The 27,735-nt window shown below is 27.1% G+C and overlaps 3 protein-coding genes across 3 annotated transcripts; 1 reads left to right on the forward strand and 2 right to left on the reverse strand.

Annotated features, from left to right (window-relative positions):
* Positions 1-6,411: 6,411 nt before the first annotated feature.
* On the forward strand, positions 6,412-7,232 carry LOC114133019 (uncharacterized; the record flags this gene model as incomplete). The annotated part of the gene is made up of 4 exons (XM_050210300.1): positions 6,412-6,471; positions 6,564-6,656; positions 6,725-6,911; positions 7,096-7,232. Coding segments are annotated over 4 exons (477 nt in total), but the record flags the coding sequence as incomplete, so codon positions are not given.
* Positions 7,233-7,433: 201 nt separating this feature from the next.
* Positions 7,434-7,958, reverse strand: LOC126555370 (uncharacterized). The gene has a single exon (XM_050210299.1). The coding sequence runs from the start codon at positions 7,956-7,958 to the stop codon at positions 7,434-7,436; it is 525 nt and encodes a 174-aa protein (XP_050066256.1).
* A 9,222-nt stretch (positions 7,959-17,180) lies between these two features.
* Positions 17,181-20,290, reverse strand: LOC126555372 (uncharacterized). The gene is made up of 5 exons (XM_050210301.1): positions 20,216-20,290; positions 19,387-19,444; positions 18,149-18,211; positions 17,910-17,972; positions 17,181-17,830 (listed from the first exon to the last, which is right to left on the reverse strand). Exons 1-5 carry the CDS (start codon positions 20,288-20,290, stop codon positions 17,181-17,183), a joined length of 909 nt encoding a protein of 302 aa, XP_050066258.1.
* Between the last annotated feature and the right edge of the window lie 7,445 nt (positions 20,291-27,735).

Here is a 27,735-nt window from a genome sequence, read left to right on the forward strand (position 1 = left end):
AAGTTTTAAATTATGTTTAATATAAACTAGCTTTGCTGCTCGTTCATTTGTTAAGCGATTCCGTTTTGCAGTATGAATAAGTCCATACGTAGAAAAACTACGCTCAGTAGATGCAGATGTAGGTGGACAACTCAATATAGCTATTGCAATTTGTGACAATTTTGAAGAAGAACAAATACCTTTCCACCATGTCAACAATCCTATTTGAGTTCCATTACTGTGTTTTTTGAGGCTATCCCAAATAAACTTTTTAGACCACAAGCCTTCACAAGAACGGTACATAGCTAATTCTGATAAAATATCTGGTATATTTAAATTCATACGTGCACATAAAGATGATATATATTCTACAGCATCAATACTTTCAGAATTGTCTAAACATTTTTCTTTATTATTTCCATCTAGAAGATGGGCAGCAAAATATATTTTCTTCAAAGCCATAGTTTTTCTTTTGCCTAATTTTTGAATAATTAAATTTTCCTCTTCTTTTGTCAAAAAGCTATGCAATAATGTTTCATTTAAATGCATTTGAATTGAATGGAATGCAATACAAGTTTGTGATAAATTAGAAGAATCAGCTTCTAAAATAATAATCCACTTTGAAATTGGTTCTAATAAATTTAAAGCCATTTCAATTTTATCCCAAAATGTATTACTCAGAATTTTTTCAATAGACGATTTGCTTATTATATTTGTTGCTCTGCTTGATATAGCTACTTGTTTCAGATACTGCTTGTTTTTCAATAAACTTTTTAAACTTTCTGTTTCTGAACCCCAACGAGTTGCAACAGGTAACTTTAAACATACTAAAGTATCATGTGAATCATTACTTTCTTTTTCAACTTTTTGAAATTCATTAAGTAAACCCTTTAAAAAGTGTGAGTATTTAAATTCTTTTATAATTCCTTTAGTACAAGTTTGAATATCTTTAAAGGTAGGAAGTTTTACAAAATCTTTACATAATAAGTTCAAAATATGGGCTCCACAACCATGAAATGAAATTTCTGATTCAGGATAGTGCTCATTTACTATTTCCCAAGATTTAACCATGTTCTTAGCATTATCTGATATAACTGAAATAATTTTTTCATGACCAACTTCAACAATAACTTCTCGTATAATCTTAGCCATATATGTTGCAGAATGTTTATTTGTTCCAGTATCTATAATTTTATAAACCACTGGTTCTGGTGTTGTTAATACAATATTTACTATTGGCTCACACCTACAAATATATTATACACACCAACATAAATTTATAAACCAATTATATTAATTATATTAAAATAATGATAGTTTACCTTATATTTGACCAACCATCTAATTGAATTGATAAAAACTTAGATAAAGATAATTTATCATTAACAATCGTCTCAATACGTTTATGCTCTTTATTCAATAAATTATTAGACAACTGATAGCGATTTGGAAGTTGAAGACTCGGTCTTATTTTTTGAAACGCATCTATCCAGTAAGAATTTTCTGTAAAACATAAGGGTGTTGCAGTAGCATAGCATGCTCTAGCCAATGTTGTCCAAATGTCATCCTATGATAACCAATAAATTTACATTTACATTTTAATTATTTAAATATATAAAAAAATAAAAAATTATTAGTTTTAGTTTTTACCTGTTCTTTATCATTAATTATGCGATCAATAAATCTGTCTAATTTGATAGATTTTAATGATGACGATTGTAGTGTTGGGTTTGTAACAACTGTGTTAATACTGTTTGAATTTGACAAAAAAGAATAATTTGAAAAAGAAGTGTTTGATCTTATTGGAGAATGTAAATTTGCATTTATTAAGTCTTCATTATCAATAATATACTGATCATTTTCATAATCAATTTGATGTACAGATGTGCACTTTTCTTTGTTAGTATTATTACTGAATAATTTTTTGATAATTGGTAAATCTGAATTTTTAAATAATGTTGTAGTTTTAGTGCATGTAATTAAATGCTTAGCCATTCTCCAAGAGTTATAAGCAAACGGTTGTAAACAAAATGTGCACTCAAAGTATTTTGATTTACCTTTTTTTGTCATTGAATTCTTGAAGTATTTAATAACAGCTTCTTTTTGTTTACTAGGTCGTCCCATTTTAAAATTATATTAAATTAAAAACACTTAATTAAAATAATTATTATAACTTATTATAAAAAAAAAATATTATTTTATTATGATAAACTTATAAACGTTTACAGTTTAAACTTGACTAGTCGTCTTTTATAACAATTAACAACATAATATGAAGTGTACTGTGTAGAATGACTACAACGTAAATAAAGACGATAAAGTAGATACTCTATCTCTATGTGTCGGCTGAGAGTTCATGATATAATATTATTATTACATTATCGATGTACAATTAGATAAAACTATAAAAACCATTAAAATATGGGGAAAACCCGAAAAACGTAAGTAAAATTAATTGTTTACAAAGTACAAAAATAAACAGATTGACCACTTAACGAAAAAAAAATGTTGAAGGTATGCAAATTTAACACCATTGTATAAAATAATTCTATACAGCGTGTATAATACCATGTATAATACGATATTATACATTTGTATAATACACATTTACATCACTAGAAATACCCCTTTTCGAATAACTAAATCAATGTTTTCTATTGTAAAGTGTTTTGTAATTTCGCGAAACTTTGTTTTATCTTCACCTAAATTAGTGGCTAAATTTGAGAGTGAATCAGGTAAGAACATAAAAGTGTCAACAAATTTTACATAAAAATTATTTAAAATTTGTTTACTAAATGATATATATTTTTCACTTGAATTTGAGATAATGCGTATGTCATTATCGTTGCAACCTAAAGTGCGTACGATAAAATGACCATCATAGGATAAATTATGGAAATATACTGGAACAAATTTAGGATTTTGTGCCAAAAAATTACACTCTAAACATAACGGTCTCAAATATTTACCCATAAAATGTGAGTGGTATCTAACTTTCATTACGATTTAACTATTAAATAACCTTAAACAATGTACACATTTTGTTAAATTAATATATTGTGTTTCTTCTTCTTTTGTTAATTTAATCATCGATTTATTAGTTTTGTACAAGTAATAGATATTTGTGGAAATGTTAATAATAGTGTTCATAAAATGCTTTGCCGCATTTTTACCTCTATAAATTATTGGTTTTCTCGGAATTTTAAATTTTTTTACTAACTCAATCGGGACAATATTAAAATCAATTTTAACATATAACCCATAACTCATAGGTTCATGATAATGTGTGTTTTTAGTTTTATTTGATATAATATTATTAACTGGTTTTAAAAAACATTCGAAATCGGCATAAATTACAATAGGAATTCGGTCTGCCCGATTAAAATTTTTAAATTGTATAAATTCATCATCACGTGGTTCTATCATTACAGGTTTACAAAGTTTATGTTTTTGGCAAATTACTTTATGATCGTCAAGGGCATGTTGACCCCATGGTTTATTTTTATTGGGCTTACTACTAAAAGTTAAAAAACATCGTTTACAAATAATTATTTTGTTATTATGTTTTGTTCTTTGTGATCTGATCAGTCGTGAGAAATTATTTATAAAACAATAATGGGTTGATACATTTGTGAAAAAAAACAAATCAAAATGGTCTGATTTTTCTTTATTACTTACATGAAGTGGATAAATTTGATTTTTATCATCGCAACTATAATATTGATTGGGGTAGGGTAATCAATACAATTAAAATTAAGTCCACTTTTTTTCTCTAAAAAATTAAAATATTTAATACTAAAATGGTTTTTATTTTTTTTTTCATTAAATGTTGATAAAGTTGCATATTTGAAACATTTATTGTCATCATTTTTAACGTTTATAATTGCTTTTTTATCATAAATTATTTTTGGTAATTTTATAAATGATGAACCATCAAGTAAATTAACTTTATTGGTTCTTAATTGTAAACCGTCTAAACAAATTTGCCTCCAAGATAACCCCTTCAAAGTAAATGTTTTTTGCTCATTTAATAGTTTATCAAACATGTTTTTTAAAAGTGCAGTCAAATTAGAAGTTAAAAAACATGTTACATTTGTCGTTTTAAAAGCAACATCACGTATTTCACCAGTGATTGTATTTTCATAAACTAAATCTACCAATAAATTAAATTTATATGATGATGATGAACATAATTCTTTTAACTTTAATTTTAAAAAAAATGATGAGTTTAAAAATGGTAATAAATCAACAATATTAATATATTATCATTGTTTTTTAAATAAAAAGTTGTTGACCTATTATTTTTAAATTTTTCAATTTCAACTAAACTTCCCCCCGTGGTGTTTAATCGATCAATTTTTTTAACCCGATTATATTTTGGCATTTTAATGAATTAATACTAAAAATATATCAAATTACTTATGCATGCACTGTTGATTGTAGAAGATCATCGGGGTAATTATACATTAGGTAAACTTGAAATACGTAATCTCCATTGGGTTCTGCATATAAATTTTGATCATCGCAAACGGTGGTATATTTTTGACATACCATACACCGACGCCTTTCGTTAAATGTTTGTAGGTTGTAGTACACTTATATCTTTAAACATAAGATGGAACGCATCAAAACATATATTAAAAAGATTTGAACCATAATGCTCCCGATAGAAATGACTTGCACATTCCAGTGAACAAAATATCTAATCAATATCTTCAAAATATAATCGTACTTCCCTCAAAACAAAAGATGAATGTTGCCGAAGAAAATATTCATAAACTTCACGTTCACTATGTGCTAACGGATATTTTGCAATGTGTTGTATTGTGTCCTCCAATAAATGCCTATTTTCGTTGGTGAGATTATCATCAGGTACCATTACAACTAAAAAACTAAATAAAATTTTCATACTTTTATAAATCACAATTTAATTATAATTAACTTACAAAGAAATATTCACTATATAAAATATACTGTCACTCTGAATCACGTATTCATGCTCGACTGATTGTGGGCATCAACTGATCGATGCATTGTGGTACAGCTTCATTTTGCGAATAACATTGTTATAGTTTAATAAATGTAAAAGAGCCAAATCTATTGGTTTATTAAATGATACATAACATAATAAAAAGCACCACACAGTTAATAGATTTAAAAATAATTTAACTGCGATCGACCAGTAATTAATGTGAAAGTGTCGAATTTATTTAAAAATGAAACATAACATAATAAAAAGCACTACACAGTTAATAGATTGTTATGGGCTACGAGATTACAAGGCTAAGTTAGTATGACCATGCCTCGTGTCAAGGGTAATGCGGATGCTACTATGACCATGACACGTGTCGGGATAGTAAGCGCACCAATAATTACAGTGCACTAATGATGCATTTGAGATGTTATTGCACATTCTCAAATTCGTGTCCGAATTTGCAACAACAACAACAAGGACACCTGGTTTTACCCAGAAGGCGAAAACACGACGTAAACAAGAGACGCACCACAATATATAAGGGAGCCCGAAGACCAGCAACGGCAGATGTACCAAAGCTATCAACAACTGAGCACTTTCACGTCACTCAGCCACTTATTTAATTTGTTACATGTATTTTGTTGTATGCAATAAAACATATTACGTTATTAAGTTTAACTTTCATTCAAATTAACCATTTGGATTCAAATCTGATACTGGCACGCAACAAGATTTAAAAATAATTAATTGCGATCGATCAGTAATTAATGTGAAAGAGACGAATTTATTTAAAATGAAACATAACATAATAAAAAGCACCACATGGCTTATGGATTTTAAAATAATTTATTTGCGATCGATCAGTAATGAATGTGAAAGTTATTAATTTATTTAAAAATGGAACATAACATAATAAAAAGCAACACATGGTTTATGGATTTAAAAATAATTTAACTGTGTACATTGTACAATCAGTAAATTCAAAAGAACCGAATTGATTTTAATAGGTAATTTAATGCACACTGTACCGTTTTATTGTCGATACACACCAAATTGCCCAAAAAACCTTTTAATATTATAATTGACGCATTATAAAGTAAAATTTAGATTTTATTACGTGACTAATATTTTTGGATGTTTTGGATACAATTTACGATTAATTATTTATGTAATGGGCAATGACGTCAATGCCTTTATAGTATTCGGAAAGTATAAAATAAGATGAGTAAATGTGAATTTCATCAGTTAATTTTAAACAAGTGTGGTTAGTAATAATGTCGAACACGAGTGGTCAAAATTCAGATGAGGAATATATCCATGTAAGTACATATTATTATTATTTGGTATATCATTAATATTTTAATTTAAAAATATAATACTGTAAATTTAGGAACTTTACACCAACAAAAAAATGGCACTTAAAAAATTTGAGTTTAAAAACAAACGCAAAATCAAAAAAACAAAAAGTATCCATGTCATACACGAGTAGTCAAAATACCGACGATGAAGATACTGTTGTAAATACACCATTATTATCATTATATCAATAATATTTTAATTTAACCACATTAAACACATCAGAATTGAAAACATGATAGTATAAATTTAGGAACTTTATGGTAGCCAAAAAAATGAAAAAAGTCAAATGCTGAATTTAAAAAAAACCGGAGCCATTAGAAAAGTTACCCCAAAAAAACAGAAGGTAAAATATTTAATATTTAATAATATATGCACCAAATTATATATGTTTTTATTTTTTTATTTTTTTAGTTTCAGGCATATTTATCAGAATTAGAAAAAGAATACCATGGTATAAGCAATGAGGACTGCATACGAATAAATAAATCAGAAGGTGGAAAATTTTGCATTAAAATACCCACAAGAAAAACAGGGAGTGATTATTTGGTAGTTACAAAATATAAAACAACAGATATGAATAAAGTGGAACAAAAAGATAGGTAATTATTGTTATTTTGTATTAACCAGTGAATATTAGGATTTAACCTAATAATACACTGGAAGTGATAACATATTAAACTAGCACACAATTGAACCAACTAGCATACTTGTTAAATAATTATCCATAATATGGAAATATAGGTAATTAAATCATAAAATCATTAAATAATTTATTTTTTATTGATGGAAAACCTCTACGTTTACTGAAAAAACTTTCGTGGATGAAAAAGTGAAAATAGACAATGCAATCCTAGTGGCATTTAATCATTTACAAGATTTATTAATGGAGAAATGTATGATAAATGATAATAAAAAAATTGAATCTTATAATAAATAACAAACCATTTATATTATTTTAGTTTAAATCATAGGCGTGCGCAGAACATTTTTGCTGGGGGTGCACAATACTAAATTATAAATTTAACATTTAAATAAATTACCTCTCTTTATAACAAGCCATACCAAGATTAATAATAATAATAATTTTATTTATTTTCAAAGTTAATGTTTTACATATAAATTATAATTCAAGACGACGTGTACCCGGGTATATGGACTTGAATTCATCAATTATGTCTTCTAGATTGATTTGTGATGCTAATTCTTGTTCCACAAAAATCATCATCATAGAATCTAATCTTTTCTGCTTCATTTGACTCCTTAATTTAGTTTTTACTAAACTAAGTTTTGAAAAAGCTCTCTCACATGAGCATGTCGTAACAGGGATTGTTGAAAATAATTTTAAAGTTTTATGAACATTTATAAAATTTCCAAGGACTGATAATTTTTCCAACCATTTATGTAAGGTATTATTTGAAGTTCCTTCTTCAAAATCTGGAATAGCATGAATTAGTCTAAGTTCACCTTCAAATTCATCTCTATGTAAATCAAACTTTTTAGTTAAAATATCAATATCTGAACTTTCCATTTTGTGTTGCATCATACGACCTATAGCATGTATAAGATCTAATGTTTCTTGATTGAAACGGTTTTCTAAGCCATTAAATAGATCATCTAATACAACATAATAAACAAAAGTTTTCATTTCATTCTTTTTTTCTAAACTAAAATGTTGTGTATGGTTATTATCAATTTTATTAGATACTCTTCTATATTTAACATCTGGTATTTCTATGTGATGTGCACTACATACATTAAGAACTTGATCGTACAGCCTGGAATATTCATCTTCATCTAACCTTAGACTTTTAAACTTTTTTTTAATGCTTGAACAATTGTTACAGCAGAAAACAAATTTAAATTGGGAGTTTGTAATTTAGCACTCACTATTTGAATTTGAGCTAAAAGAGATTTCATCACATATAACGCAAAAATAAAGTTAAAACATTTAATTTGGTATATTATTCCATTAGATTTTGCTCTGACATCAGGTTGTGTTGTTGTTTTAGAAATTTCTTTAAGACATTGTAACAGAGAGTCATAATTTTTTTCTATAGCTGAAACTGCTTCGGATCGACAAGCCCATCTTGTGGTCGACAGAGATTTAAGTGTTTTCAATTTAATATTTGTTTCTTGGACAATACGTTCTAAAACAGCATGTCTACTAGGACTTCCTTCTATGAAGCTATATATTAATTGGACACACCCAAAAAAATCAAAGATAACACGGTTTTTATTACCCAAACAATCAACTAATACCAAATTCAAACAATGTCCATAACAGTGGACATATGAGATGTTTGGATTAAGCTCTTTGACTTTAGCTTGTACGCCATTACATTTCCCAGACATTGCAGATGCTCCGTCAAAACAAACTGCTATCACTGACTTCCATTCAATATTTAAATTAGAGATTTGGTTTGATAAACTATTGAAGATAGCTTCAGAAGTAACAGAAAATAGACGTTGGAGACCAATCCCATACAGCAAATAAATGATTTTGATATTAACATGATATCAGGTTATTGTAAATATTAAGATATTTCACTTAGTGATATCCTTATAATATTATAGCAATAGCTTAAAATAATTATTCTACTATTTTTATTATTATTATGTTATCCTGATATTCAAAATGAGATATTTTATAGTATTATTTATATTATAATACAAAGATATCACTAATTGTATATAAGCAAAATATGCATTTCTTCATATCTGTATGATATTAATTCTATATTAAAATTGAGATATTTAAAATTGTTCATTGATATCATAACACACAGATATTTTTAAAATAATATTATAATAATATGCATTTCTTCATATCTGTATGATATTAATTCTATATTAGAATTGAGATATTTAAAATTGTTTATTGATATCATAACATTCATAACACACAGATATTTTTAAAATAAAATATAATAATATGGATATCTTCATATCCTATATGAAAAATATATGTAATATATTATGTAAATATGTAATATATGTATGGTATTAATTCTATATTATTATTAAAATTGAGATATTTAAAACTTTAAAAACATTTATTGATACCATAACAAAAGATATTGCATTATTGCTAATGTTGTAATGTGTAAGTGATATTACAATAGTTGAATAGTATAATTATTATGCAACTATACCTACATATTTTCTTCAAAATATCTGTATGTAACAACCGGGTGGATAGCGATTAAGTGATTCATCATCAGAGGGCCCCGAGATAGGTACCATTACAGTGACAAATAATACTGATCTGTCGGGCGTTTATAATTTGCATTACTTTTTAAGGTGTAGTTTTCGTAACATAAAACTAAATAAAAGGGTCTTGAACCATCTTGAACTTTTAAACATTATTGTAATTTACGCTATTATTCACCTTATTCAAATTGTAATTTGCAACACTCTTATAAATACCTAACTAAACAATTTTTTTTACAGATTAACATAGGTATTATATTTTTAATCATTGATCAAATAATTAAGTTCATTTTAATAATTACATTTCTATAGAATGCACACCCCAATAATATCGAGCAAACTGTAAATATCACGATACTGTTGTTCAATATTGTACAATATTTTTTTATATTAGATTAGACTAGATTAAGCATAATTATGTTATCATATAGCCGATGCGATATTAGTAAATTTATTAGCTGGTAAATTCCAACAATTAAAGTTGAATATGCGGCGCAGGCCGCAGATTACATACAATTAATTTTCGTTTTCTGCCGTAGCGCATAACCAAAAGCTATTATTTATGTGATAGGTACTAGAATATTATATGTATCCAAAAATAGTTAAACATAAATCCTATCGGTTATAATATCATTGGGTTTTCCATAATATTATTGATACAGTCGTCGTTCCGCTGATTACCGATTGTCGACTATACACAGACCCCTTCGACCATCTTCGTCTAGAAGACATTTTACTCTATGGCCTATGCCCGATGCCGCTGCGGGCCGTTTGTCGTTTGTTATTTTTTTTTCATTTTGGTATTCGCGTTTTTCGCCTCGTCATTCGCGTGTGTGTTATTTTTGTGTTATATCTACTTTTCTGCGTTGTATTTTTACGATCTAGTATACACTTCAACAATACTAGATACCTACTGTAAATTGTAAGTATATATATCAATATATCTATCTTTTTAGTTTGTAAGTATAGAACTATAATTTTAACTGTATAAATTAATTTATATATATATATATATATATATAAAAACAACATGCATAGACAAAATTTTATGAGTAAATCTACCAAACGAAGGAGATTATTGAAGAAAGAAAGCAATCTATTAGATAATTATACTGAAATTCCTCCACTAAGTGTAAGTGTTTCTAATGTATTAATTAAAGATAATTTAGAAGATAATCCTACTTCAAATATTATCGATGGAAATACAAATCCAATATCTCATTATTCCAATATTATTAAAACTTCTAATATTAATAAAAATGTAATAAATCAAATTGTATTAAACAAAGAAATCAATAATTTAGAAGAATTTACCACAAACAATTCAAATTGTGTAAACACTTTTGACAATAGAGGGGAAACATTTGAAAATTTTCAACAGTTAGATTTGAAGAGTGAATTAAGTAAATGGGCGGTTGAGTATGATGTACCTAATAATACACTATCAGGTTTATTAAAAGTTTTAAAAAAACATAATTGTTTTAGTAATTTTCCCAGTGATGCTAGGACTATTCATCAAACTAATATTAATAATCCATATAGTCAATCTATACTAGTAAAACTGTATCACCTGGTGTATACTATCATTTTGGATTAGCAAACGAATACAACAAACTATAGACAAATGTTTTTCTGATGAAACTATTAAGTTAGTAATTGGAGTTGATGGTCTGCCCTTGGCTAAAAGTTCAGGTAGTACTTTTTGGCCTATCTTAGGTTATATAAGGCAATTTAATCAAACTGTGTTTCCTATAGGAATTTATTGGGGTCATGAAAAGCCAGGTGACAGTAATATTTTCATAAATGATTTCATAGAAGAGGTTAGGGATCTCATTTTGAATGGACTTACTGTTGAATTATTTGATAAAGATAAACAATTAGTTAAGTTAAAAAAAAAATTGCTATTGATGCATTTTGTTGCGATGTTCCGCTAAGGCATTTTTATTAAAAACAAGGGTCATACTGGGTTTTATTCTTGTTCCAGATGTTCAGTACAGGGTACTTTTTTACTTAGACGTGTTTGCTTTCCTGATTTAGAATGTTCAAAAAGAACTCACCAAGATTTTTAAAAAAATTCAAGAACAATATCATACCCCAGGTCATATTACTAATATAATTAATATTCCTGGTATTAATGTTGTTCATGACTTTTCTATTGATTATATGCATTGTGTACTTTTGGGAGTTATGAAAAAAATGCTTACGCTGTGGAAAGGAAGTGGTGAAATTGGTAGAGTTGGTGTAAATAAACAAAAATTACCTTCCAATTTAATTAAACAAATATCTACTCGTCTAATATCATTAAAAAAGTACATACCTTCTGATTTAAGTAGAAAACCTCGGAGTTTAGATGAATTAAGTCGATGGAAGGCAACTGAACTAAGGCAATTTTTGCTATATACTGGACCTGTAGTGCTTTATTTACTAGTGTCAAAAAAAATTTATTACAATTTTCTTTACTTAAATGTATCTATGACAATATTCTTAAGTCCCAATTTTAACCACCTTGCGTTAGATGCTAAGGCTTTAATAATAAATTTTGTTAAACAGTTTGGTAAATTATATGGTAAACATTTTTATCTAGCAATGTACACTCGTTAATTCACTTATACGATGATTATGAAAAATATGGTTCACTAGATCAGGTTAGTTGCTTCAAGTTTGAGAACTATATGAGTAAATTAAAAAAAATGGTTAGGAAAAATGAAAAGCCTCTCCAACAAGTAGTAAAAAGATATTGGGAACAATGTAACCTCAAACCTGACCATGAAACTAAAATGTATTTTAATAATGATAATATAAAACCAAAGTTTGAAAAATACACACTGAAGGTCCTTTAATTAAAGATACGGCTTCACCACAATATAAAATATTAATTTTGGAAAAAAAGATTTTAAAAATTCATTCTGACTCTGATTCGTATGCAAGTGTATATACCAATGGAGAAACAAACATTATTAAGATAGTAAATATTTGTTATAATTCACACTTGAAGAAAGAAGTTATACTAGGTAGAAAATTTGAAACTGTAGAATGTTTCTTTCAAAAACCAATAAAAAGTTCTGACATAGGAGTTATAAAATTAGTAATTATTCTAAAAAAGTTGAAATGTGGAATATTAGTGATATAAAAGTAAAATATGCTGTGTTACCTATTGATGGAAATATGTCAGTAGCTACACCAATTATTCATTTTAATAATTAAACAATATAATAACTGTGGGGTTTAGGTTTCTACTTAATATATTTGATAATAAATAATATTTGTACATATTTTATACATACCTAACCTACCTATATATTATATTTAAATTTGTTTCAATTCTCAATATTAGTTTAAGGTTAAATAACAAAAATTACTATTTACATCAAAGAAAAATGTGGGCAATAGTTCATTTCTTAGATGACAATAGTGTAGAAAGTGTTCCTGTTCACTGGATTGAAAATGACCAATGTGCATGGCCCAAAAATAGTCATAATATACATAAGCTAAGAACAAGCTGTGTCAAAACAAATGCATTTGAATTTAACTTTTATCGCATAAGAGTTCTTGCAAATAATATTAGTAAGTATAATCAATAAGTAATACTAGTAAGAAATATCATTAACTTTTTCTTTAAATGTATACAGATTCTATTTGTGGTGGATAATAACAGAATCTGTGTAGTGTACACTTTTTTAAATTCATTACTTAAATAATAAATTAATAACAATAACTTTGTTTCATAGAATCTTTAATGGAAGCAGAAGAAAAAGTACTTACTGCACAATACACATCAGACATATCTGATGGTTCTTCATTTTCAAAAAAACATAAAAACAAAAGGACAATTGATTCGATAAAATTAAATGCTGTAGCTGGTATGATATTTTTGTGTTTAAATGTTTTTATTTTAAATAATATATATATGTTAAATAAAACCAATTTAAATTCAAAATTTGAATAGATCGTTCTAATACTATGAAAATGAAAAAGTACAAAATTGGTAACGGTGATAATACTGTGGATTCAAAATTCAAAACTAAAATGTATAAAACAAAAAAGCTATATCAACAAAAGTACAATCATCATCATCATCAGAATCGGATGACCATATGTCAGATTTGTGTAAGCATTTTATTAAATTTCAATTAAATTGTGTTACTTACCTAAATATGAGACTTTTTCAAGTTAATTGTATATTGATACTATGATACTGTTTTAATAGTTTTTTGTATATGACTCATTATTTATGATAAAGACTTAATTTTTATTTATTTAATTAAATATTTTGTCTAATGCAATTTACTTAGCTGATCATGATTCTGACAAGGATAAGGAATATATTCCAGATATTCAAAATAAAAACCAGATAATAAATGATGGTAATAATTCTGATGAGGAAATAATAATTGTTAATAGTTTAGTAATACCAGAGGTTAAATCAATTGAAAATAATGAATCAAATATTGTTGAAAGTCATATTGAAAAAAGTATGTATATGTTTATGTTTGTGTAAAACTTTTAATTTTTGTATTACACAAGGCCTCGACTACATTGGTCATTGACTGGTCGTTAACTTTTTTATATGTTTATAATGTATTATCATTATAATTCCTGATTTTCAGCCACGTATCTTAATACTAACAAAGAATCGTCATCTATTTCAAAAAATATAGCTCATCCATGTATTTCAGTTGATAATAGTAAGTAATATACAGTATGATAAATTTTAATAAAATTATGTAAATGTTTCTGTTTATATAATTTATTTATTTTAACTAAGATAAGTTTTTGGGTTACCTACAAAAAAATCATTACCTGATTTTTATAGTAGCAAAAGTTTTTTCTAATCGTTTAGTACTTGAATTAATCCAAAAACATATGATTCATTATTCAATGTTTTTGATGAAGAGAATAATTTTTTTTTTTAATAAATATAATTTGTAATAGCTAGCAAATTTTGTTAATAAATCTATACTTGTCTTTTCTATTTCTAGAAGTTATAAAAAATGAACTTGCTAAAAATATTTATAGGAATTTAAAAAGTAATTTTGAACTTGCAGTTAATTATTTCTAAGATTGAAGTTTAATTATATTATGATAAAAAAATAATACTATTTTTTTTTCAATTTTATTAATTTCTTAAAACAAATATGATAAATTCACGTTAACAAAAATCTTAAAAATATTACATAATAAAATTTTATTTTTTTCAGCTGTACTGAAAAATATTTTGAACTATCTGGCATACTTAAAAGTTGAAGTTACCAAAATTTCTGATACTCAACAAGAAATAATTCAAGCGATTAACAATTCAAGTTCATCTAATATCAGTACTTTTTATTCATGCGAGATAGATTATTTTGTAACTGCTTGGCCTGTACCAAACCACGATGAATTAAACAATTTAGAAAAAAATTACAAGCTAATGAACAAATTTTAAAAACAAAGTTGTAAGTTAAATTAGTTAAATTATGCTAAATTGGTTAATTCTTTTAGTAGAAATGAACATTTGTTATCTCAAAAAATATTAACATTTTTGAAAATAATTTTTTTTATTGTTTAAAAAGAACAATTTTAATTTCAACATACATTTTAAGTTTTTTTTTTTAAAAGCAGATTAATTTTAGGAGTATTTGATTATATAATAATTTAATTTTGGACAAGTTATATATGAGCTATAAGCCTATAAGTATTTAATGTTATAACTTATAACTAATAAGTAATAATAGAGTATACACATTACACGCGAGTAATGTGTCCGACATTTAATTTTTAATTATTTATTCAAAAAAAATTTAAAATGATGACGATTAGAAATAGTGAAAAGTATAATTTTATTTCAAAAAATTGGTTTTACAAATAATTTAAAAGTATATGAAAGAAAATATATTTTCTGAAATATAGATGGTTTTATTTATAATCACCCGGTTAGTATTATATTAAAAATGTTAATTTAATTTATTAATTTTATGATTAAATGTAGTTACTTGAGTTAATAAGAACAGGAGGAAAATCAGCCAAACAAATGCTCCAAAAAATAATGAAAAAACTTTTTTCCGATCATGTTTTAAAAGATTTTACTTATTTTGGATTAAGAAATAAATATAATTTTTCTTCGTTATTGATCAACAGAGTAATTTTTGGTAATCTAATTAAATACATTTTTAATTGATGAATAATAATGATAAAAATGTATTTTAGATGCTACAAAACAATCTAAATTCCAAAACGTCGTTAAAGATGATGAAATAATTTCCATAATTGGGAAATGGTTAACAACAGCTAAATCCAGAATAGAAAATAAAAAACATATGAATGATGTGACTACAAATTTTCTACACTAACATTTTATAATTGTATATAATATGCTTTATAGCTTCTTATTAAGTAGCATTATTACATTGTACAATTAAAATAAAATATAATAAACCAATCTAAATCATACTTATTAATTATTTATTATTCTTATTTTATAACTACCTGTTCTATATTTTTTTATTCTTGTCTAATACAAATAATAATAGGTATACATCATAAATTATTTATATACAAAATATTTGTGTATATATGTTATAAATAATACATGGATGAGATATTCAGTTAATATAAATAATGTTATATCAGATAAATATTTGAATATAACTATTATAATAATATATTATTATGTACAATATTAAAATATGCAATATTACATATTCATAAAATAAAAAGATAATAATATTTGTATATTATTTCAATTGAATGTTTAATAGTATATTGTGTGGCAAGGCGGGAAGTGAGCCATTTCAGTCGCGGGCGTTGTGTGCGGCACGAGCCGTAGGCAAGTGCCGCATTTCGCCCAAGACTGAAATTGCCTTCCCGCACGAGCCACACATACTATTTTTTGTCACGCCCAACAGTGCAAATTAAATATGTTTAAATGTTTATGCGTCATGCAAGGAGGTTACTATACATTTAAGATGTAACCAAAAGTTTATGTTTTGTAAGAACCGTGGTAGGTGTACATTTTAGTTTCTGGTTGTGCAGAGGATACCTACGCGCCCGGCGGCCGGCACTTTTGGGGATTTCCTCTTTTCCGCACGGCACTTTTGGGGAATTCCTCTTTTCCGCCCGGCACTTTTGGGGATTTCCTCTTTTCCGCCCGGCACTTTTGGGGATTTCCTCTTTTCCGCCCGGCACTTTTGGGGATTTCCACTTTACCGCCCGCTGGACGGAAAAAGGACGCTTTCGAACGCTTCAACCGTGGTCGAAAACCAAACTTTCGGTGCAGGCGTGACAAAAAGATATATTGTATAAAACATCATTATGATGTTTTGTGTTGTTTATCTTATTAATATGAAAAATTGGTTCATAAGACATCTATACAATATCTGTAGAATATTAAAAATTATTCCAGAGACATGTTGAAGATATTAAATTAATATTAATAACACAGTCAAGATATCTGGTAGATATTTTTATGATATAATTTTGCTGTATGGGATGAAATGTTCTACTGGTTGACACTTTTCTTCATCAAAGTATCGTATTATCACTGACATTTGTTCATGATGCCCTACATCTGAAGTCTCATCAGCCATAATAGATACTATCTGGTTTTTTATTTTTGATTGAATAGTACGTTTCATAACATTATTTATACATATCAATAAGTCATTCTGTATACGATTACTTAATATTTTGCATTAAGAGCACCCTTTTCTAAATGATTTTCCAATACATTATCATACTTTTTCAAAACATCTATAAAATCCAAGAATAAACCTTTAGAGACAGAAGAGCTGTTTTCATGATGACCTCTAAAAGGTTTCCCACTTTTTGCTAAACAAAGTGTTACATCAATCAATCGCCGCATTATACTTCGATTATGTTGACGTTGTTCTTCTTTTTGACTAATCAATAATGTTTTACAATCATCAAGAAGAATATTAATAGATTTACCATTTAAAAAATCACTATGGGCTTTTACATTATGACAATGATTTTTTGTGTTTTGATGCATTTTAAACTTTGATGTTGCATTATTCCAATTTTTAAATCCCACTTGAGTAAATGCTAAGTCAGTATATCCCGCATTAATTCCTGAAGATGCCATGAACATACGGCATGGAAAACAAAATGCACGATCAAGTTTAGGACTATATTCCAACCAATCAAAACTTAAATACCAGGACTTATTAAAACTTCGTAAAGTATTTCCAAACTTAGATCTAGGATATATGTCCAATTTAGGACAGAAAGGCCCTTTCATTATTCTTTCTTTTTTTTCAAGCTGATATTTGGGTAATTCATTTGCTGGATCACATGGATCACACGTTTTCTCTATGAAAGTACATATCAATGAAAATCATGTATACAATTATTTTAATAAAATAATATTTGGTAATAGTATAATACAAACCTGAAGTAAAATAATTTTCATTGTCATCATTGGAATTTGACTGTAGATTTTCTTCAGTTATATCTAAAATGAAAAAATGACATAATAATATAAAAAAAATTGGTTGTAATAAATTTTAAATGTTTTTTATTTTAACTAACATACCTAGATATTTTATTTGTAGAATTTAAGTTATTACAAATGTTTATAATATTTTATGACTAATATTTACTAATTACTAATATTTTACTAATACAAACCTGAAGTCAAAGAACAATTTTCATTGTCATCAATGGAATTAGGCATATTTTTTTCACTTAGATCTAAAATGAAATAATAGTAAAGATAATAAAATAATTGTTAGTTATACCTACATATTTTATTTAAGACCTCACTTTTGTACACCACAATATCACATATTATACATTAGGTACTTTATTTTTGATAAAATTAAATAGGTATATTATTTTAGTTTTACTTACTATAGTCCGCGCAACGAAAACTGGCCGGTGACTGGCGCGACTCTAGTGGCAATTTTCAATTAGTGGTTATTAAACTATAGGCCGTGGCGCGCGCCGCCGTGCGCCTGCCGCCTATTGTGTAAGCATCACAGTGGCGATGCGTAGCTTGAGAACCCACGGCTAACGGCACGTTCACGGCGGGCGGGTTTCGGGGGTAACCGGCCAGTTTTCGTTGCGCGGACTATAATTACAAGTACTTGCAGACTAATTCATAGATAAAACTGTTTTCAAATATATTAAAAACTATTCATAATTCAACAGTAAGTAGTGAACAGTTCAACATTTTGAAAATATAAAATTATTTATGGAGCTACTAATAGTACTATGACAAATTTTTATTAAAAAATAAAAATAATTATGTAACATTGTAACCTATTAAAAATATTCCAATATAATTGTATCAACATAACAGATATAACTTACCAATTTTTATTTTTTTGGGCGACGAAGGTTTAAAAAAAGTATACAAAGATGTTGATTTTAATTTTCGTGACATTTTTAACTTTTATATTATTTAACTATAATTAAATACACCAACCAAACGTCTTTTAAGTTTAAAGTTATAACTTATAATTAATATTTAATTGCACATAATAGTATAATACAATTAGTTCACACACGCGCGACGCCATAAAATCACTATCTTGCATCCTTGCGCGACGCTGCCATAGAGATTTACTGGAATACTCAATAGTAACAACATTACACCAATTACTATAATATATCTATGAACATTTATAGTATTTAATTACATCACTAACCGATGTGTTTAATAATCACAATGATTCAGATGACGTTCTATTCTATATCTATGGCTATAAATAACTTTTGTATCACGATAACAATCGTGTATCGCGGACACAGACTTCTATACTATTTATAGTATAGAAGTCTGTGATCGCGGACTATCGCTATAGATAATAATAATAAATATAATAATAATTTTTTTTAACAATAATTTTAACCTACAGTCATACCTTTTTTCAAAAATACCAAATATTTATTTTCATTGATTTCAAGAATTGGGTCCCTGGGCTTTGAAAAAAAATTTTAATTCATAAAATATTTTTTAACTCAGTATCCAAATACTAAACTAAGCTTAACTCACTGGGGGTGCCGTTGCATACCCTGCACCTCCCGTGCGCACGCCTATGATTTAAATTAGTTTCAACATATTAATAATAATATTTTGATTTCTTAGAAGAAAGCATATGACTAATTCATTAATTTTCCAATATGATTATATTAGTTAAAAATATATATGTATTTATCATATTTTTTAAATAATGTTAATAATATTTTTATTTTTTATTATTTTTTAGCAAGCTTGTAACTAATTCATTAATTTTTCAATATGATTATATTAGTTAAAAATATATATGTATTTAACTTTTGTTTTTAAAAAAAAAAAAAATAATAAAATAAAGTTATATAATTATCAATTGACTTATACTTAAGTAATGATATTATTATGTAGAATAAAATCACAAAATATTAACCCATGATATATTTATTATTATATTTTTGTATTACAAAGTTTCAACATTTTTGTAATATAATGTGTTAACATTACAAAATAAACCATTTTATCAATAGATTACAAATAAAAATAAAAACGATAATGTTTAATTAAAAAAAAAAAAAAAAACAATATTTATGTACTGTGGTATATATGATAATATATTACGAATTAAAAATATTAAAATTATCAATAGTTGTGTTATGTAAATGCAAAACCAGCAAAAAATAAATCATTTCATGGTTATTTTGGTTTTATTGATTTGTTATATCGGGCTTTAATACAACCTCCGCAAACTTCACATGATGCATTTGTTGCAATTCAAGTAAAAATGATTTCTCTTCATCCTTCATGTCCTCCATTTTGAAATTAAAATGTTTAATATATGAGCTGATAAAATCACTTCTAATACATTCTGGTGTCAATATAAAATATCACACTTGATAATCATACATGCATTATTGAAAACAGTTTTATACAACACCAATTTATTTGCTAACTCTATGATATTTGCATTTATACATGGTTGCAATAATTTTAAAAGATTTAAATTATTACTGGATAATGTAATCTTTCCATAAATACGATGTAAATTAACTGATTCAGATTTTACACATATTTTATAATAAAAATGGTTGTCCAATTTAACACGTTTTGATTGATGAACTGTGGTTAAAGAACAAACAATTGATTTAAAACAATCATGAGATATAAACTTATTCCATTGTGATACATTTAGTAGTAGACATTAAAATAGCCACAGATAAAGGTTGATCCACAAGATAACCAATATAAATGTTTTTTCCACCCTGATGTTGTATACTGTAGGTTGATTTGACTATTATGGTGTCCATGAAATATGAGGTAATAATTTTAATTATTGAATTCAAGATGAAAATAATTTGGTTTAACTTTCACCCTTGTAGATCGCCTAAGTTTTTGAAATTTAAGACGATGTAATCGTATTGATTGTTTTTTAACGTTTGAAATATTTCTTTCAATTTTATTTAAATTACATACACTTTTTTGTGGAAAAAATAAAATAAAATACAACATAGTCATCAGTGCACAACTTAAAAAAACACAACTAAAATGATACAAAGAAAATAGTAAAATATAATCGTCAATATAATAATATTAAAAAACAGTTATACCACATTATAGAAATTAAAAGTAATTATTAGTTTACTTATTTTTGATAATAGTTTAATATTTTTTAAAATCGAAAAAATATATAAATGATAACAATGCACAAACATAATATGTCAAGCCCACAATGGTCATTTTGATTTGACCGCGCACATAAAGTAAAAAGATTTTATTGACAAAAACAGAAAAAAAAAAATGAAAAAATGTAGACTCATGGTCTAGTTGACTACGACACTGAGTGTAGTATTAACATACTTACTTACCCTAAATTTACAAACTCTAAACCCAACGCCTTAGCCCACTAGGCCATGAGTCTACGAGTAATTTAATTACCATTTTATGAATACAAGTTGAAATAAATAAAATGTACAAATCGTGAATTAAAACTCGCAAAACGATGCACGATTGTATTAACATTTACTCGGGGAAAATAAATAAAATGTAGTAATAGAACTATCAATCAGTTGGAGTGTAGTGTGAAATGATCGATTGATGATCGAAGCCAAAAATTATATCTGTTTAATCTATTCAGATGTTATTTTTATGTGTGCACAAGTGTAATTCCATATTCTATCTTTCATTAAAAACTAAGAATTATAAAATGTGCAATTTTTGCTCGCGTGGATAAAATGAACATTTTGTGTACCCACGGTAAACAACACCAATTTATGTAGAATTCGCTCCTTGCCACCGCTAAAAAACTTGGATCGAACGTACAAAATATACCTACTCGCGTCCTCGTCCAACGTAGGGCCGTCTGTCGGAAATCGAGATAACATATCGGGACCCTCATTCTGTACTCCGGGAACATGTCGAATAACGAAGTCACTATATATATTAATATAATATTATATATACTGCGATAATGGCCGGTGCAGTGGTAGTAGTGCCGTAGTGGTACTATTGTTATGGTTGTGGTTATAAATAGTTTTATAGTGTTATTTATTTATTAATTAACTAAATGATATCAATAATAATTAATATTATAAGTTATAACTTAACATCATGATTTATTTGGTAAAATTAAAAAGAAAACAAGAAAATAATCTTGTATTCTTGTTATTCTTGTCCGGTGTTGTGTTGTGGTTACTATAAAATAAATGCTATAAAAATCACGTGACGAGTGACCATATAGTGACAACATCGAGTATTATATTAATAAGTACGGTTAATACTCAAATTTATAAAAATGCATAAGGTAAAAAAAATCGTAAAGGAGAGCAGAAAAAATTAGAGCCAAACGAATTTCTGAACTTAAAGCAGCAGGGAGTGATCCAAAATAGATGAAATTGCAATTTTGTACAACTATTAACACACAAAATGGTACGTTTATAAGTTAATTCAATTATATTTTGAATGGGTATGTTTTAGATTCTAGATACTGCAGTCCTGTAAAAAGATACTTTTAATTTGTATTTAAATAGTATTTAAAGTACTTCTTTCAAAAAGTGTTTAAGAATAAATACAAATACTGGTCTTCACTTGAGTTCAATACTTTTTCTCTGATATTTTAACTTTAAATTGACCATTGAGACTCATTCGAACTGTGTGTATTATTATGTTATAGTTAATAGTTTATAGTGGTTTATACATAGTGCATATACCAGAATTCTAGATAGGTTCTGGTACTGACTACTATAGCCTAAGTACTTGCCACCTGGCACCTACTGTAGTGTTATATTCTTATATTGCTAATTGGCAATAGGTAATAGCTATATTATCCCACAACTTACGAGCTAGATATTATTTATTATTGTATTTCATATATAATACAAAATTTCAATGATAGTACTTTTGATTTCTGTCTAGAAAAATTATAATAAATAATTGTTTATTGAAAAAATAGGTACAGTATTTAATTAAAAGTATTTGATTCTCAAATACAAATACATCCAAGACCATATTTAAAATACTTTATTCAAGAAGTATTTAAAAAGTATTCTAAATACAATAAAAATATTTAAATACATTTACTCAAGTACTTAACAAGACTGCAGTAGATAGTAAATAAATATGTAGGAAGTATTATAAGTACATTTATGTTGCTTTGACATTTTTAGATAACATCAATGATGAAACATCAAAACAATTAGAAATAAGAAATAATCCAACATCTTCTAGTGTAAGTATTAAAGTATATTGTATACCATATTAAAATATATGAAATGTAAATAAAAAAATATTTTACAAATGCTTAAAAAAACTTTATACTTTTATTTCAATATTTGTTGTATACGCTTCTATGGAAAACATTTGTGTTTCTTATTAAAAATAATTTGTATTAAATTTATGTTTATAGGATCCTCTGTGTGCTAGTACATCCACTGTGCATAACACCAGTGACTTAAATGTCAATGACAAAAGTTTGGAATTAGTAATATCTCATGGTAATGAAACAGAAAATCCTACATTTTCTTGTGTAAGTGTTAAAGTATATATATACCGTATTAAAATATATACAATGTAGGTAAATGAAAAAACATTTTAGAAATGTTTAAAAAAACCTATATATTTTTATTTCAATTTGTGTTGTAGACTATAGAATGGAAAACATTTGTGTTTCTTAATAAAAATAATTTGTATTAAATTTATATTTATAGGATCCTGTATGTGCCAGTACATTCACTGTGCATAATACCAGTGAATTAAATGTCAATGAAAAAAGTTTAAAATTAGTGATAGAACCTGATCATAATGAAACAAATAATTTTCCATCATCCGATGTAAGTAGTTATAGCCAATTGTATTATTTGCATTAGCCGTTAGGTATATAAATAATATTTTTTTTGTAGGACATCTGTAGTGTAACTAATCAATAAAACTTCATGCTAGTTCTAACATTATTCAAAAACTCCAGTTTATTGAAAAAATCAACCCTAATCAACCTCCACGATTAACCAATGTACCGTGGGTTTTGCATAGAGTTTATAATAGAATTTATAGTAATGGAGAGTGTCCCGAGAAAGTGGATTACAGTTGAGTGTATTAACTATGATGTAAAAGCCATTTATTGCACAATATGTATAGCAAACAGTACAAGTAATTTTTGCAGCGGTTGCACTAATTTTAAAAATATATATGCTGCTATTGAGTCCTATGAAATTAGTAAAGGTCATTCATCAGCTGTAGAAGCACACTTTTCAGCAAGTAATGAAAATAGTATTGAATTTGTTGTGAGCAGAGATATAATGAACCATAGAAAAGAGCAAGTGATGGAACGCATTCATATTTTGGAATAAGTATTTGATATGATAAAATTTATTGGGAAACAAAATCTATCATATCGAGGATCGTCTGAAGCATTATATGATATAGAAAATTCAAATTTTAACCACGGAAACTTTGGAACTTTTAAAGTTTACCGCAAAACATGATATGGTGTTAAATAAATATTTGACTGCTGCTATTCAACGCAGTAAACAGCGAAAACAAAATGTGGAATTAAATTCAAAAGTAAGAGGTGCGTTAATAACATTTTATCTAAAACTACAGTTAACAAAGTAATAGATGCCATTCTATTAACTATGAGAAAAACAATAAAGAATGAATTGGGTGATCGTCAGTTTAGTATACAGGTTGTAACGATCGAAATTGTAATTAATAATAATAATTATATACCATTATGCGATAGCGCTCTCCGTCCCATGGTCCCCTCGGCCACCGCTCATAGGCAACACCGAGTTCTACACACACACACTGTCACGTATGCCTAGTACCCGTGTTCGGATGACCGGCCGACACTGAATAATAATAACACCTCATTAACGGTATATAATAATATAAAAGTGTAAAGTACACCGGCCAAACAAATTTTAACCAAATTACGCAACTAAAATTATATAACGCCGTTCGGTGAATAACCCGCCCGGCCACGGCCATCTTTTGCTCACTTCTTTTTCTTCGCTTCAACGGACAACAGCATGACAGAGTAGCAAAGAGTAAAATCGCCGAGGGCGTTTTCGGGACGACGCTTAACGGCACAGACACCAAGAAGATAGTAATATGTTTTTGTTAATGTTGTGCATACAACACACGTACACCCACACCTTGGCCGGTGAATTAATATTATTAATTATTAAAATAGGTTTTGACACTTTTGGTGTTCTTTAATATTATCAAACATGATCGTTAATACATATATATATTTTATATTCATATACTGCTATTATTATCTATTTATTCATACACTGGTAACCAATATTCGGAGCCGTGTTTTGGAATTGACATCTCGTCCAATTATATATTATTATATTATATTTTTTATGATATATTTGTTTGTTCGGTGACCTTCAGTTGCGGCTAAGTTTTTATGCCGTATGGCTTTTCTTGGCCATAAATTAAAATTTTATTTTCTGGTATATATTAAAAAACCAATCCCCATAACTATGTTTTAAGTTTTTCCCTTTTCCAATTTATTTGTATAAAGAAAATCCCGCATGCTCCGATTTTCGAATCTCGGCTGTGGGTTGGCAACCTACACCAGCTTCGTCAATGTACACTCCACGCCGAATCTGGGTATGGCCTCGTGCGAGTTGTTACAAGGTAAACCAATTTAATTGCTTAATTAACATAATTTTTATAACATATACTTACAGGTAGATAGTACTCAAGACATAGGTATCATTGATCAGGCAGCTATTTATTTACGCTATGTTTTTAACTCTCATATTAAAGAACGTCTATTTAGTGTAGTACAAGTAAAAACATCATCAGGAAAAGGATTGTATGAATTACTCAAAGAATGTTTCTCTCAAAACAATATTAATTTTAAAAATATTATTGGATCTTCCTTTGATGGAGCTCCTAACATGCAGGGCGAGTTCAATGGATTTCGTGCTTTTATAAAACAAGAAAATCAAAACAGTGTGTACATTTGGTGTTCTGCACATATTTTAAACTTATGTGTTTGTGACACATGCGAAAATTTGGCAGCTAAAAATTTATTTGGTTTATTAAATAGATTGGCAACTTTTTTTTCTGATTCATACAAAAAGATGGGTGTGTGGAAAGAAATTCAAGAAAAACTGACAACCAGTCAAAATAAAGTGAAAAAATTACAGAAAATAAGTGAGACTCGTTGGTGGTCCCTCGAAAAAGCATTACTATGGATGTTTGACGAAAATGACTGTTTATATCCTATAGTGATAAATGCATTGGATTTTGTGGCAACGTCAAAAACTTTTGACCCAAAATCTATTTCCGAAGCCAATTCATTAAAAGAAAAGTAGTGTCAATTTAATATTATAGTAACAGCTCATTTATTTCTTCCAATTTTCAAAAGTATTGGTCCTACTTCAACATACCCACAATCAAAGAATTTGGATATATTGAATGCTTTTTTAATGGTGGACAAGTGTATTGCTGACATAAGTAATTTAACATTTGAGAATGTTCTTAAATCATCTAAAGATTTTGTTTCAAAAATGAATAATTCCTTTCAAAAAAATGCATTAAATAAACTATATAATATATAATATATAATAAAATAATTTATTGAGAATAATTTTCCTAAAAATTAGTTCTAAATTTGAAGAACCCCAAACTGATCATCTATTTAAATTTAGTTTATCACCGTCAGTTAAGAAAGGATCTGGTTTATATAAAAATGTAATACCTCATACACAATTAGTGTATTATGATGATCTAAATGAATTATTCCCAAAATGCTGGTAATACTGGTGTAAATAATGAAATCATATCTATTATAGAAGAATTACGTGAGAGGAATATTATAGTTTAATGTCTACATTAGAGGGTTTAGCTAATGAGCTACATCGACCTGCAAGAAAAGTATTTCCAAGACGTAGTATAATAACGCGATTAAAGATGACCTTTGGTAAACTGATTTAATGGATATGCAATCTCATTCTAAACAAAATCTTGGTTTTAAGTATATTTTAGTTGTTATAGATACATACACGAAATATGTATGGGTAGAATCATTGAAAAATAAAACAGGAAAAGAATGTACAAAAGGTATGTTTAATATATTAAAACAAGCTAATCCAAAATTATTACAAACAGATAATGGTACAGAATTTTATAATAATCAATTTCAACAGTTAATGAAAAAAAATAAAATTAGACATTATAGTACGTATAGCGTTATCAAGTGTAATAGCCTTTTTTTCTCGTATAAATTTAGGTAAATCTAAATATGCACCTCCTATTAATGGATTTACTAAATTGATTCTCAACTGTAACCCATCTATTGAAACAAGTGTCCATCCTGAACCTTTAGCAATAAATTCAGATTCTTCAGCTAATATTTTATCAAACTTTGTGTTTAACAAACTAGCGAAATCGGATGAATTACATGCTAAAACATTCGAAGTTTTAAAAGCCACATCTTGTTTATCATGTGTTATAGGACGTGTGTAAGTAGCGTCAACGTGTAAATTAAATTTGATCGACGTTTTAATACACGATTGTTTTAACTTTAAAATTAACCCATGTAAAATATAGTTAAAAAATAATTTGTAATCTATATAATTTTCACAGTTCTTAATTATGAAAGTTTTTGAACCTTTTCTAAATCTTTCTATTTCAATAAGTCTACTTCCAATCGTGTTCATACGCTGTTTTTTTGTTATTATATTTCTGCTCATAATGAGACTGAAATAATAAAAAAACACATTAAATTTATATATACCTATAT

Source organism: Aphis gossypii, unplaced genomic scaffold (assembly GCF_020184175.1).
Source record: "Aphis gossypii isolate Hap1 unplaced genomic scaffold, ASM2018417v2 Contig00821, whole genome shotgun sequence".
NCBI lineage: Eukaryota > Metazoa > Arthropoda > Insecta > Hemiptera > Aphididae > Aphis > Aphis gossypii.

What these genes read in the sequence shown, in the direction of transcription:
- LOC126555370 (XM_050210299.1), bottom strand. Translation starts at nt 7,958, where the DNA reads ATGAAAACTTTTGTTTATTATGTTGTATTAGATGATCTATTTAATGGC.
- LOC126555372 (XM_050210301.1), bottom strand. Translation starts at nt 20,290, where the DNA reads ATGGAGGACATGAAGGATGAAGAGAAATCATTTTTACTTGAATTGCAA. An exon ending in AAATTGTTCTTTGACTTCAG is followed by an intron (nt 17,973 to 18,148) that starts GTTTGTATTAGT and finishes TTTTCATTTTAG; the next exon opens with ATATAACTGAAGAAAATCTA. An exon ending in TGAAAATTATTTTACTTCAG is followed by an intron (nt 17,831 to 17,909) that starts GTTTGTATTATA and finishes GTACTTTCATAG; the next exon opens with AGAAAACGTGTGATCCATGT.